This window comes from Muscardinus avellanarius (assembly GCF_963383645.1).
Source record: "Muscardinus avellanarius genome assembly, chromosome: 5".
Lineage (NCBI taxonomy): Eukaryota > Metazoa > Chordata > Mammalia > Rodentia > Gliridae > Muscardinus > Muscardinus avellanarius.
This window is the reverse complement of record NC_137790.1, coordinates 119,934,287-119,948,077: the sequence shown is the minus strand read 5'-3', so window position 1 is coordinate 119,948,077 and position 13,791 is coordinate 119,934,287. Positions and strand designations below refer to the sequence as shown.

Below are 13,791 nucleotides of genomic sequence, written 5' to 3'. Positions count from 1 at the left end.
TTAGAAAACTTCACAGCACATCTGTTCTGATTATATATGCCTGCTTTGCTTCTAAGAAGTTCTCATTTTTTTTTTTTGCCCTTTCTCCCATTTTTAGATTTTTCTACTACTTTTAAAAAATAATCTTAAAATCTGTAGTATACTGATTTGGAATAACAGCTCCAACCAAGATGCCACAGGCAGCTGTGGCGAGTACTCATTCATTCAGCGATGTCTGTGGGTTATTTATGTTTTTCAAAAGATGTTCATGATATGAAAACAAAGGTGTGGATGAAGACACATGATTTTTTTTTTTTTTTTTTTTGGTGGTACTGGGGATGAAACCCGGGGCCTTCTACCTCCAGGATACACTCCCAGACCTATTTTATATTTTATTAGGAAACAGGGTCTCTTAAGCCAGCTGAGGCTGGCTTCGAACCTGAGTGATCCTCCTGTCTCAGCCTCCCAAGCGTGGGGATTACAAGCGTGCGTCACCACGCCCGGCTAGACACATGATTTTTGAAAGGTAAACCTGGGGAAAACTCCCCTAGGCATTTTCCTCACCACACAGAGGTCTATTTTTATATTTTTAGGAGTCTCTTTTTTTTTTTTTGCGGGTCTGGGGATGGAACCCAGGGGCATTTGACCTCCGAGCTACACCGCCTGCCCTATTTTTTTTTTTAAATTCTTTATTTTGAAAACAGGTCTCACTGAGTTGCGGGGGGGGGGGGCTCACTAAATAGCTGAGGCTGTCCGCGAACCATGATCCTCCAGTCTCAGCCTCCCAAATGCTGGGATTACAAGCATGAGCTACCACGCCCAGCTAGGAGTCTCTTTTTAAACAAAAACACCTGCTGCAGAGGTAGGGCATCTACTTTAATGCCATGCAGCTTGACTTTCAGCTAGTTCTGGTCGAAAGTTTCAGGCTGCTCAGAGCAGCAGGAGTCTCTGGAACCTTCAACCCCTGGGAGAAACTGGCCTGAGAGCAACAAGGGGAGAGTATGGTAGGGATTTCTAGGGGAAATGTGACTTCTTTTTTCATTTTCTGTTACTTGACTCTTAGGCAGAGAGTATTAAAGGCATGCAGAATTAGGACATCTATTTACAAAAGTAGGTCAGTTTGCATGAAATCAGTTAATATTTTTTTCTAAACGTGTGTGTGTGTGTGTGTGTGTGTGTGTGTGACCCCTTTTTTGACAATAAACGATCAGCTTCCCAAAACAGCTCAGGTTAATAATTGGGAACTACTGGGGGGGATAAGAATTTATTGGAGAAAAAAACAAATCTTCCACTAAAATATACAATTAAAATAAACACAAGAGGCGGACGGAAAGAGTGCAGTCACTTTAAGAAATGAATTAGACAACAACAATATCAATAAACAATCTGTGTTCAGTATGTGTGGTGCACTGTAAGAGGCCTAGAGAGGCATCTTTCCAAAGAGATGATTTTTAGGTGGGGTGTGCAGGAAGGTAAATGATTGGTCACTAGGGCTCAAAACGGACAGAGCACCTCTGTTTGATTTAGCAGCAAAGTGCAAAGTGGACTGAGTCTGAAATGTGAGGAGTGGAGCTGATCTAAGGGGATAGAACTGGTACAGGAACACTGGGTGGTGATTATTTGCATGTCAGAATTTTATATCTTTCACCCTTGCTTTAACTGGAATATTTAATATTTTATCAGTAATAGAAAGACTTTGTGCTAATGTCCCAAACTAAGCAGTCAGTCTCGGGCTGGGATGTAGCTTAGCGGCAAAGCGCTTGCCTGGCAAGTGCACCGCCGTGGGTTCGATCCCCAGTCCCCAAAAAGAAAAAGACCAGAAAAAAAAAAAGTAGTCTTTATTTCTTTCATTTAAGTGCTCCTAAATTAAGGCTGGTTGCTGTGATCGGCTCCTACTGACTACAGATGAATCAGGTAACGCAGGCAATATTAGTACCTCCACCTGTGGATTCCAAACTTAAATAGACCTCAGAATTTCCCGGGAGAAAGTTTAAGGTTTAAAGTGCAGATTTCCAGGCAAAAGCGATCTCTGGCGATGTGGGTCTCTTGAATAGAGCCAGCATTGGGAACCCGCAGCTGCTTTAAGAGAAGCTAGCTTTCCTTAAGGACTCCATTCAACCTTTTCCTAACAGCCACATGCACCTGCAGTTAAAGCATTTTGTTTTGATATAACCATTGTCAAACAATAAGCTACTGCTTTGAAACCGGTGGGTTTTATGGTAGACATTTTAACACGCCCCATAGAAAATACTCTTATGGCTCTGATAGAAAAACTCTTGTGGAGCTCAGAGAAAAAAAAATTTTTTTTTTGGTGGTACTGGGGGTGGAACCCAGAGGCTTCCTACCTCCGGGCTATACTCCCAGACCTTTTTTTTTTTTATATTTTATTTGGAAACAGGGCTTCGAACCTGTGCGATCCTCCTGTCTCAGCCTCCCAAGTGCGGGGATTACAAGCGTGCGCCACCACGCCCGGCTGAAAAAAAAATTTTTTTTTAACTGAATTTAGGGAGAGTTAAGCCTTGGTTTTACTGAATAAATTGCCCCAGGGTGTCACTCAAGAGGTAGCCGAGAATTTGGGAGTAAATAACTGGCTTTCTAGTGACTGAACCATTAAGTATTTAATATTACTTACTTAAAAAGTTTGAAGCTTTTTAATGTGTTGAACAGAGTTCTTATAATTTCATTAAAATAATCACAGCTACCATTGATGTTTTCGGACTAGGGGAAAAAAAAAGTGACCAGAGACCTAGAACAAGGAAAATCCCAGATGTTTACATCACGATTCCTAGAGGGCAGGCCCAGATTCTGTCCCCTGTAGCAGCCACTAATATTCCGTCCCCCTTAGTCCTCATCGCCCTTATGTATCTTTGTACCCCATGTGTTATTTGATTGTTAATGTCCACATACATCTTATTTATCCTGTCATTCCCAAGACAATAGAATCACAATGATGCTTTTGTTTCTGGAGGTGTGACGGGTCTTAGGAACAAATAAACCTGATTTCTTATTTTTATCACTTAGAAAATCAGTGATATGTGCATATATGACTCTAGCAACTTGTACCCCATTAAGATGTATGACTACAATGCACTAATAAAAAAAATAATAAAAAAAGAAGCTCAGAGTCCAGATGGTTGAGAAGACATGCCAGTGCCTAGCCAGTTGGTGGCCTGGACAGGATTGGAAGGTGGACATTCTTCACAGTGACATGGAGGGAGCCCCACTCTGGGACTCAGGGGACCTGGCTTACCTCTGGCTAAGTTATTTGCTGGCTTTATGACCTCAGAAAAGTTCTTCCTGTCTTTGAGTGTGTTTCTTTCACTCCTCAATGAGGGGTAATTAGTTATCTTTACTAACTCCATACAGATTGTATTGGGAATAAGCAAGGTAATACATGTTGATGGGCTTACTATCAGTTAATGTTCCCTACCCTGCCTAGAGGCACAGCAGAACCCCTGGAAAGTAAAACAAACACCAACAAGCCAAGGAGAAGCTCAGTCCTACCTCAAGAGATTCTGATTTGATTGGTATGTGCTGGGGCTCTGTGGTCCACATGTTTGGGAAACTCTCCAAGTAATTGTAATGTAGGGTCAGGGTGAGGACCGAGACAGAGCCTTGTTAAATGGCAATGTGCAGTAATGCATAAAAGCTGGTATTTATTATCGCTTTGAGAGTTTTGTCCCCAAATATTCAGCACAATATCCTCTCACCGTGGAGATGATGGAACAGGGTCTGTGGTCTTTTTGAAGAAGTGTTGCTGCTTAAAACCGTATAGTAGAAGGCTGTGGTACTGTGACTTCTGATCTTGTGTTGAAGTAGAGAACTCTTTACAGATGAGATGGGACCAAATTGACTATCTTTAAATTAATTTATAGCCTTCATCCCCATGGGATAACATTAAATAAAACCAACAAAATTATCTTGTTATGACTTCTCATTAGTATTTTATTTGTTTCCCAGGGCTAACAATTATGGAATGGGAACAGTTGTTGAATACAAAATAGATCTCATTAAAAAGGGAAATGCTATGTGGAAGGCTGTAATAAAATTTAAAAAGGCTTTGACATTTTACAAATTATTTATTAACTTTCACCCTTTCTTTGACCTAAATCCCCTCATATGCAGTCATCAGCTCTGCAGATATACTATGTGCATGTAAGTTTTGCAAACAAAGTTCAAAATGTTACTGCTAACCAGTTCGTTTCTAAAGGGCTTTTAAAATAACCTCATCTTCTACACAGGGGAGATTTAGGTAATGGAAAAAAATCAATGAACTCCATGTGGTTTCCTATCCACTGGGAGGAATCTTGCTCTAATGAGAGCGGCATCTTCATAGTTATTTGCAAGCACATTTTTTCTGAAGCTGCTATTGACTTTCAGGCCTTGCTACTGGCAAGGAGAACCCCCCAAGCAAGGGTAGTTGTATTTTATAAAAGATTATTTTGAAAATGCATGTCTCTAGGAAGACATCCAGATATCAATCACTTTATTTTTTTTAATTTTTTTTATTTGCGGGTCTGGGGATGGAACCCAGGGGCATTTGACCTCCGAGCTACACCTCCTGTCCTACTTTTTATTCTTTATTTTGAAACCGGGTCTCACTGAGTTGCAGAGGGCCTCACTAAGTAGCTGAGGCTGTCCACGAACCGCGATCCTCTGGGCTCAGCTTCCCGAATGCTGGGATTACAAGCGTGCGCCACCACGCCCAGCTGATATCAGTCACTTAAAAAAATTATTCTAAAAGGCATTGGGAAGAACTAGAACTTTGTCTTATTGAAAAGTAAAGTATCTTTATGAAAGCGAGTTCAGCTGTTAAAAAACCCCCACAAAACTTAAGAGGAAAATGCCTTTTTATGTTGAAGGAAAGAGGATGTTCAATGGCTTTCTAAATACATACAGCCAGGTAGAGACGGAGCCCGAGCCGTTCTCACAGCCCAGAACTGTGGGCGACAATGTTCCCAGGTGCAGCATTGCTGTGCACTGTGGGGGCCTTGGTTTTTGCTGAGAATTAAACAACACACCTCCGCTGCTTCTCTGATGATTTTAGGAAATCTCTCTTTCTTTCCTTTTGGAGAAACATTGACTGTGTTATTTGGAACTTTTTCCACGTAGAAATAAAATTGTTTACAGAAGCTAATCCCTTTCAGTTCCTCTAATCTATGGAAACTGGCAAGAAATCTATTTCCATTTTTCATGTTCCTTTCTGCCGAAAAGATTCTCCTGCAAAGGACCTGCTACTGGGTATTGAACCCAGGACACTCTATTTCCCCAGCCCTCTTTTTTATACTTTTATTGGTGCATCATATTTTCACAGCATAATGTAGTTCGCAGTGTTAGTGACATAATGTAGTTCGCATTCCCCCTTTCTCATACAGGGATATTGAGATTGACATTGGTATTCTCATATATGTATGTAATGTCAGTGGAAATAATTCCTTCATTGATCTTCCCTCCCCTCTCTGCCTCCCCCTAGACCACGTCCTTGGCTCCACTGGTTTCTCCTCTATTATCTGAAGTTTCTCTGGTATCCCAATGACTTCATATCTTCTGCACTTGAGAGAAAACGTATGACCCTTCACTTTCTGTGACTGGCTAATTTCTGTTAACATAAATGTTCTCCAGTTCTGTTCATTTTCCTGCAAATGACATAATTTGGTTCTTCTTCTTGATTGCTGAGTAGAATTCCATTGTGTGGACATCCCATAATTTTATAATCCATACATCTGCTGATGGACATGTAATTCACGTCCATAATTTGGCTATTGTGAACTGTGCTGCTATAAACATGGATATGCATATATTACTATGATTTATTTTATTTCAGTCCCTTTGAAAAGAAACCCAGGAGTGGTATAGCTGGATCATATGGTGGGTCCATTCCCAATTTTCTTTTCTTTTTTTTTTTTGGTGGTGGTACTAGGGTTCCTGGAAGCCCTTCTACCTCCGGGCTACACTCCCAGACCTATTTTTACATTTTTATTTGGAAACAGGGTCTCCTAAGCCAGCGCGCGCGGCTGGCTTCGAACCTGCGCGATCCTCCTGTCTCTGCCTCCCAAGCGCGGGGATTACAAGCGTGCGCCACCACGCCCGGCCCATTCCCAATTTTCTGAGAAATCTCCCCATTAATCTCCATAGCAGTGGAACTAATTTGCAGTCCCACCAACAGTGTAGAAGTGTTTCTATGTCGCTTCTCCAGCCCTATTTTATTTTAAAATTTGAAACACGATATTGCTAAGCTTGATAGGGGCCTTGCTAAGTTGCTGAGGCTAGCTTCCAAATTGTGTTCCTCCTGTCTCAGCCTCCCAAATAACAGGTGTGCACCACTGTGCCCTGGCTCAAAACAAAAAATGAAAAGGGTTGGAGTTTTAACTTGGAGGTAGAAAGCCCCTAGATTCAGTTCATAGTACCTCACATACACATACACATAAAAAAGGTTTGCTTTTTCTTACACAAAAGATAACATACTTTTTATCTGCTTCTTTGCCTCACCTTACTAATACCTCCTTGAGATGACTATGTCAATTTACAGACAGCTTCTGTGCTATGCCTATAGTTATACAATTCTCTACTGTGTGTATGTAGGTATTCAACCAATCTCCTATTCAAGATTGTTTTGCTCTAAGAGCCAGTGGAAGAGTTTAATGTGATGTGTGTGTGTGTGTGTGTGTGTGTGTGTGTGTGTGTGTGTGTGTGTGGAGAGAGAGAGAGAGAGAGAGAGAGAGAGAGAGAGAGAGAGAGAGAGAGAGGTGTGTAGGGGAAGAAGGCAAAACACACCATCTTTATAGGAACCTCAAAAACATTCTAAGTGAAAGAAGCTAGGCACAAAGACTGCAGATTGCATGATTTCACCTAGGAAATGCTCAGGAAAGACCTGGTTATAGAGATTGTGGGTAAAAATGGGGCATGGCTACATATGGGCACAAGATTTTTTTTTATAATGATAGAACTTTTCTAAAATTAGATTGTCATGTCCTCTGTATAGTAAAATCATTGCATATCGAACACAGGTAGATTTTATCACACTTTGTGTGATAAATACCTTGTTAAAGGCCGGGCGTGGTGGCGCACGCTTGTAATCCCCGCACTTGGGAGGCAGAGACAGGAGGATCGCGCAGGTTCAAAGCCAGCCTTGCTGGCTTAAGAGACCCTGTTTCCAAATTAAAAAAATATATATAAAAATAGGTTTGGGAGTGTAGCCTGGAGGTAGGAGGGTTTCCAGGAACCCCAGTCCAAAAAAAAAAAAAAAAAAAAAAAAAACAAACATTGTTAAAGCTGTTCTGAAAAAAATCAAAATCTGGGACAGGTGTGACAATCTGAACAGTGTGATTATCTCTGATTCCGACATGGCATAAAGGATTCATCCCTTTTAGATGTCATGTGTACTTAGTGAAATTCTCTGGAACCTCCCTTCTAATGATAGTTTCTTTTATGGTACTTCAAATCAGAAATGCATTTATTTTTGCAGCATCTTCTGCTTGAGAATTTAGTAAACTGATAAACCATAAGGAAATTTTTACTTATTTTTAACTGATCATGCCCCAAAGGATTGATTTAATCCTTTAAGAGTTGAATTCCCAGGGATCATGTTGACCACATTATTATGCTTTCTATTTTATGGATGAGACTCTGTTCAAAGAGTTTTAAAACTCTAATTACGCAATAAAGTTAGGCATATAGTCCTCGCTCATCTGTTCTGCTTTTTAAATATTTATGCTACCCTGGTAAGCAGCCATTAAAAAAATTATTATGACTTTGCAAAAACATGAAAAGTGTTTTATAACATAAATGGAAAAAAGCAGAGTGCCAAATGGCTTATATGTCACTACCACAGCCAGCGTCACAAATTAGTGCACAGTGGAGGTCTGGAGCATACCAGGCACCAACTACAACCACATTTGCTTGTCCACTGCAACAGGTGGGTATCCTTGGCCCTGGGATACCCAAGGCTGAGCCAGTTGCATAAATGAGGAGCAAATAAATATTTAATACCCTGTGTAAATGCAGTCCCTAAATGAGAGGTTGTATTCTACTTTCTAAAGTGTTAGGTTTTCTGGATGAAGCTGGCTCGGTGGTAGGTGAGATTTCATAGCTCTGGAAGCCAAATCTATTCTTGCATAACTGTGCTTTTCCTGATAAATGTTTAGGTGATATAGCTACAGCAGTTCTCTTTCAGACAAAAGAAGTGTTAGCTTTCTGCTGCTGTAACAAATACCTAAGATAAATCAACTTCAGCAGAGGAAAGGTTTTTATTTTGGCCCATGGGTTTTGAAGGTTTAGGCCATGGCTACTTGGCCCATTGCTTTGGAGTCTGTGGCAATGAAGCTCATCATGGTGGGGGGCGTTTAGTGGAGCCAGACCACTCACATCACAAGTTGGGGAGTGAAGAGAAAGAGGAAGAGCCTGGGGTCCTGCAGCTCCCTTCCATGCATACACTCAGAGACCTAAGGACTTTCCACCAAGTCTCACTTCTTGAAGGTTCCACCACTTCTCAACGGTACCACATCTTTAGCAGTGCCCTTACCAAAAGCCTTTATCCAAGCTTTTGGGGGACATTTATCCAAACCCTAGCAAGTGGTGTGAACAGAGTAGTGGACACTATGTCAGATACATGGGACAGTTCTTGCAGTCATATCTCTAAAGCACCACGATTGAACTTTTCACTCTGATTTAAACCACTAATTTTACCTTCCTGAAGAGACACGTTCCTGAATTATGTCTTTATCCAGTCATCCATTGCTCACAAGTATCTAGGAGATCTCTCATTGCCAGTGGGATCACAGGCTAGTCTAACTCAGCGGACAGAATCATATTCCTGTCAGTTCCCTTCTGAATTTCTCTTCCATGGATGGAGCCCATCTTTTCCCTTTTTCTGATCGATTCTTAGCATTTCCGGTTACCGCTGCCAGCTCCTTTTTCTACTTTCTTAAGCAGTATTTTATTACTTATAGGTCAGACTTCATTACGCAGTTCCTGCTTGATTTCTTTAAGGGCAGGAAAGCCTTCTTATGCAGTGAACGGTGGAGGTGGGTGTGTTGAAGTTACCTTAGTGGGTACCCTGGGCCTGCTGGGTCAAGCGGCTGGCTCAGGTGACCTTTCCTGGTAAAGTCAAGGCATTTAGCCAGAGAACCTGAAGTTTCACTTTGTGGAAGTTTATTGTGTTTCTTTTATCTGTTGTTTCTAGCAGCATCTGTTTGATAAGGTAGATAGTCAGGGAGAGATGTTTCAGTGCTCTATTTCTGGCCAATTTGATGAAAAAAAGAGTATGTTGAAGGGTATTACAGAACTTGAAAAACCAGGTTGGGAAAATGCAATCATTTGCCTTCAGGAAGAGTAAGAACTATGACAGCTGTGGTATCTTGGGGCTGCCAAACAAGAACACCCCCTTACCCATCCTTTTATAAAACCTAAATTAGACAGATTGTGTTCTAATATACATATACATGCAAATCTGCATCAATTAAATACACTGGAGTTGAATGAAGATATATATTACAGTTTTTAAAGAGACAGTAGTAAGACACTACATAAAAATTGTGAACAACAGATTTTCAGTAAAATCTCCAATGTCTTACTCATCTGCCAGTGCTAAAAACTTAACCAAGAGAGCTGTACACCCAGGTGGATGGTACAGAAATATACAAAACAGGACATAAAGTGCTTTGTAAAAATTTGCACACACGTAATTGTACAAAGTCTCCATTTGTAGAAAAAATTTAAAATATACTTTTATTGGTGTGTTGTAACCATACATCTGTTGAGCTGGTATGTTTCCCTCTGGGTCCTGCTCCACCTTCTTCTCCCTGTTCATAATATTGAAATTGGCATCGATAGTTTCACAAATGTACCTGGTGATTGTTGGAACTTTTTTCTTCATCCAAAGTCCCCTCCCTCTTCACCCCATTCCAAAAGCCCCCTCTACTATTCTACTGTTCTCTCTCCTCATTTATCTGCAGTCCCTTTGGCTTACCAATTTCTCTCTGGTTTCCATGGATGAGAGAAAACACATATGAGAGAAAATATACACACATAATTATACAACGTCTCCATTTGTAGGAGACTTACAAAGGAAGGCATGACTGTGGGGTCCTTTGTATTGAGCCATCTCCTGCAAACGCCATCAAGTGTAAACTCAGCGAACTCAGTCCAGATCTTCTGCATTTTACTGTAGCACCAAGCAAAACAACAATAACAAAAACAAAGCCCAGTGCAAGCTACCAACCCAAAGCACCCTCCCAGGTCACCACCCCTTCCCTAGCACCCAGCCCCAACTCTTGGTACAGCCCTGTGTTTTCTTACAGTGATGGTGTTGCCTGCACACCACCTGCCTTGTGGGCTCCACCCAGGTGCCAGAAATGCTGGGCTAGAGGTGTCAATGGTCATGACAGTGTCCAGTGAGCAGGTGTAGGGCCAGATAATCTAGCTGAGAGGTTTCTCAGTATGCTTACCAAACAGAGAACAGAGAAAGGCTGCATGGGCTTGGTGCCTGAGGATGGCACCAAATTGCAATCACACGGGGCCCTCACACAACAGGAGAATGGATAGCAGTGATGTTCAGTCTCCTGTAAATTCTCTGGTTAAGAAGAGTGGCATTCCCTAACCTTTCGGTAAAGAGGGACTTGCAGCCTCATTCTTAGGCAGTAAGCTATGGTATTATTGTCAAAGGGGCCTCATTCTGTTTTCATTCAATGATTTGCTCAGGATTTTGGTCCTGGAAGAAGCTGTATTTGCCTATTTCTATCTGGATGATTGACAGGCTTCTGGAGGTGCTTGGAATGGGTGAGAAACATTTCTAAAGCAAAAGTGAGCCGCATCACCAAACAAGTAAAACAAACAAACAAACAAACAAACAAACAAACAAACAAACAAAAACGGGCCCAAAAAGCAGACAGCTACTACCAGCGAGGTTTTTTTTCCAAGGCAGAGTAAATGACAGCTCTAACTTAGAAAATAAGTGATTGACTATTATATGTATTCAGTGCTCAAATTACTTTTCTAGATGGAATTTTTTTTTAGCAGTTTAAATGCATCAACAAATGTTTTACATTCTATTGTGAAAACGTGATGTTTCCTTATTACTTCTAAAATTTAGATGTTTTCAAATAGACACCAAAAATATAATAGCATGAACTCACATTAACCATCATCTAACTTTAATAATTGCGGGCATTTTGCCAATCTCATTTCCATCGGTTGCATTTTAAAGTGTTACTATAGCTGGGTGTAGTGATGCACACATGTAATCCCTGTACTTGGGAGGCTGAGACAGGAGGATCACGCAGGTTCAAAGCCAGCCTCAGCTACTTAGAGTGCTATTATAATAGGCGTTTACAACTAACTGGTTATATAAAAATTCACAACATGTAAGATGTCTGAAAAATTTGCCTCAGAAACATAAATCCAAGTATCAAGTGGCTGTCAGTCTTGTACCAAAAGACAGAACAAAACATAGCTCTGTGCAGCAGTAACGTGTTATTTACCTGGAAATCTAATTTTATTTTATTATTTTATTTTATTTTTTTTTTTACCAGCAAGGCTTTGTACCGGCTAAAGTATGATGAATCAATTCTCTAACAATTTTCCTTTCAGATTACCTCTCCCAAATTCGTCTTCTGGTCTTCGAAGTTCTGGGGTAAATCAGCAGTTTTATTTGCCAGCGAGGTGGGGACAGCAGTGCGCACGTGCATCATGTGGGAGCTGAATGTGCTGTGATCTCTTGCAGTTGAAAGATGCATGAGTGTCATGCAGTCCGGGACACAGATGATCAAACTGAAGCGTGGAAGCAAAGGGCTTGTCAGGCTCTTCTACCTGGATGAGCACCGAACCCGCCTCCGCTGGCGCCCTTCTCGGAAGAGTGAGAAGGCAAAAAGTAAAGCCAACTTTCAGTTCTTTGTTTGGGTAACACGGGCCTTGTGGAACTTTCATAGTTTTTGCAAGTTTTCAGGTCTCTTGGCTATGGATATTGAGACAATAAATGGCTTTTTTTTTTTTTTTTTTTTTTTGTGGGTCTGGTAATGGAACCCAGGGGCATTCGTCCTCCGAGCTACACTGCCTGCCCTATTTTTTATTCTTTATTTTGAAACCGGGTCTCACTGAGTTGCAGAGGGCCTCACTAAGTAGCTGAGGCTGTCCGCGAACTGCGATCCTCCGGTCTAAGCCTTCCGAATGCTGGGATTACAAGTGTTCACCACCACGCCCGGCTAATAAATGTATTTTAATCTATGAAAGTTTTCTCATCTGCAAATGCTTGTAAATGGTAATATTTCTCCTGTGTGGGAGATAGGTTGCTTTCTTTTTATTTTTTTTAAATTGGAATGTAAGATTTTTACAACTTGAGACATTTTATTTCCTGTAAAGGTAAGGTGCATCATAAATTCAATGATCTTCAAAGTATGTTGTTATATTCGGAGCACACTAAGCTGATTAGTGAATTAATGGCACTGTTTTAATGATGTCAAGTAAAAATTGTTTGGACATGACTCCTAGTTAAAGCTTATTTTTCCCCACACTGTATTCAGGATTCTCTTAGAAAAACAAAATCAACAGAATGGATGGATGGATGGATGGATGGATGGATGGATGCAGGATGGATGGATGGATGGTTGAGTAGATGGATGGATGGATGGTTAGATAGATAAGTGGATGGATAGATGGATGAATGGATGGATAGATGAATGGATGAGTGGGTAGATGGGTGGATGGGTGGGTGGGTGGGTGGGTGGATGGATGGATGGGTGAATAGTTAGATACTCATGAAGGCTGAGAAACCACAGTATGCATCTATAAGCTAGAAACCGTAGAGTACTGGTCGGCCTGAATCTGATGAGTCTGATGACCTGAAGACCAGGGGGGCTGATGTTGTAGATCTCAGCCACAGGTTGATGGCCTGAAGGGAGGGGGATGCTGCTATCCTAGAGTCCAAAGGCCTAGGGACCTGAAGCTCTGGTATCTGAGGAAGAGAAGGATGAGTGTCCCACTCAAGGAGGGAGAAAATGTGCCTTTTCTCTGCCTTTTTGTTCTGTCTGGGCCCTCAGCTGATTGGATGGTGCTCACTCATGTTGGACAAGGGTTGCTTTTTCTTTTCCAATTCATTGATTCAAATATTATTTTTTTGAAAAACCCTCCCAGACATAGTCAGAAATAATGCTCTACCAGCTGACTGAGTATCACTTAAGCTCTGAAGTTGGTGCAGAAAGTGAAAGGCTATGTGCACCAGTTATAATTAGTAACAAATCTTTGTTGAGTTCCCCATGACAGCTCTTTCATCAGCCCTTTCTTCCTGTTTACATGTAGCCTCTTTGGTCCAAAGTCTCTCCACCTTTCCGGTTGTCTATTGCAAAGTCTCTTCACCAATCTCTATTTAGTTATTTTTTCTGTATCAGTAACAAATAAATTGAGCTTGTACAAATTAAGCTCACATGATACACAAATTTATTATCTCATTTAGCATGATACCCAGAGACTGGTGGGACTCAGGTGTGGGACAGGGAGCCTCCAGTTGTTTCCTACAGGATCCTGGCTCTGTCCCTTGTATGCTAGCATTACAATCAAGGCCAGAGCAATATGACCCCAACTGTTCTTGGCCTCACAACCTCCTACAACAGCGAAAAAGCAGACAGTGACCTTCTCTTATTATGCTTCTTTTTAAGGAGGAAAGAACCCCTTTTTAGACCCAGTTAAAGCAGACTGCCCATGTCAGCTTGGTGAGACTGGGTTGCATGACCACACCCAAATCAACCCCAAGAAATGGAATTGGGGCCACCCTAATAGCCTAGCCCTTCTGGAATGTTATCTGGGGATGGACGTAGGCTCATT

At 41.3% G+C, this 13,791-nt stretch overlaps 1 protein-coding gene across 5 annotated transcripts in view; it reads left to right on the top strand.

The window, feature by feature from the left end:
* PLCH1 (phospholipase C eta 1) overlaps nucleotides 1-13,791 on the top strand; it is a gene marked incomplete at both ends in the record, with an annotated part of 197,680 nt that overhangs the window by 85,458 nt on the left and 98,431 nt on the right. For all 5 annotated transcript variants that reach the window (XM_080696174.1, XM_080696173.1, XM_080696171.1 and 2 more), the window contains one exon: nucleotides 11,699-11,845. In XM_080696174.1, coding sequence (XP_080552300.1) covers nucleotides 11,699-11,845 — 147 coding nt within the window. The remainder of the gene's footprint in view (nucleotides 1-11,698; nucleotides 11,846-13,791) is intronic.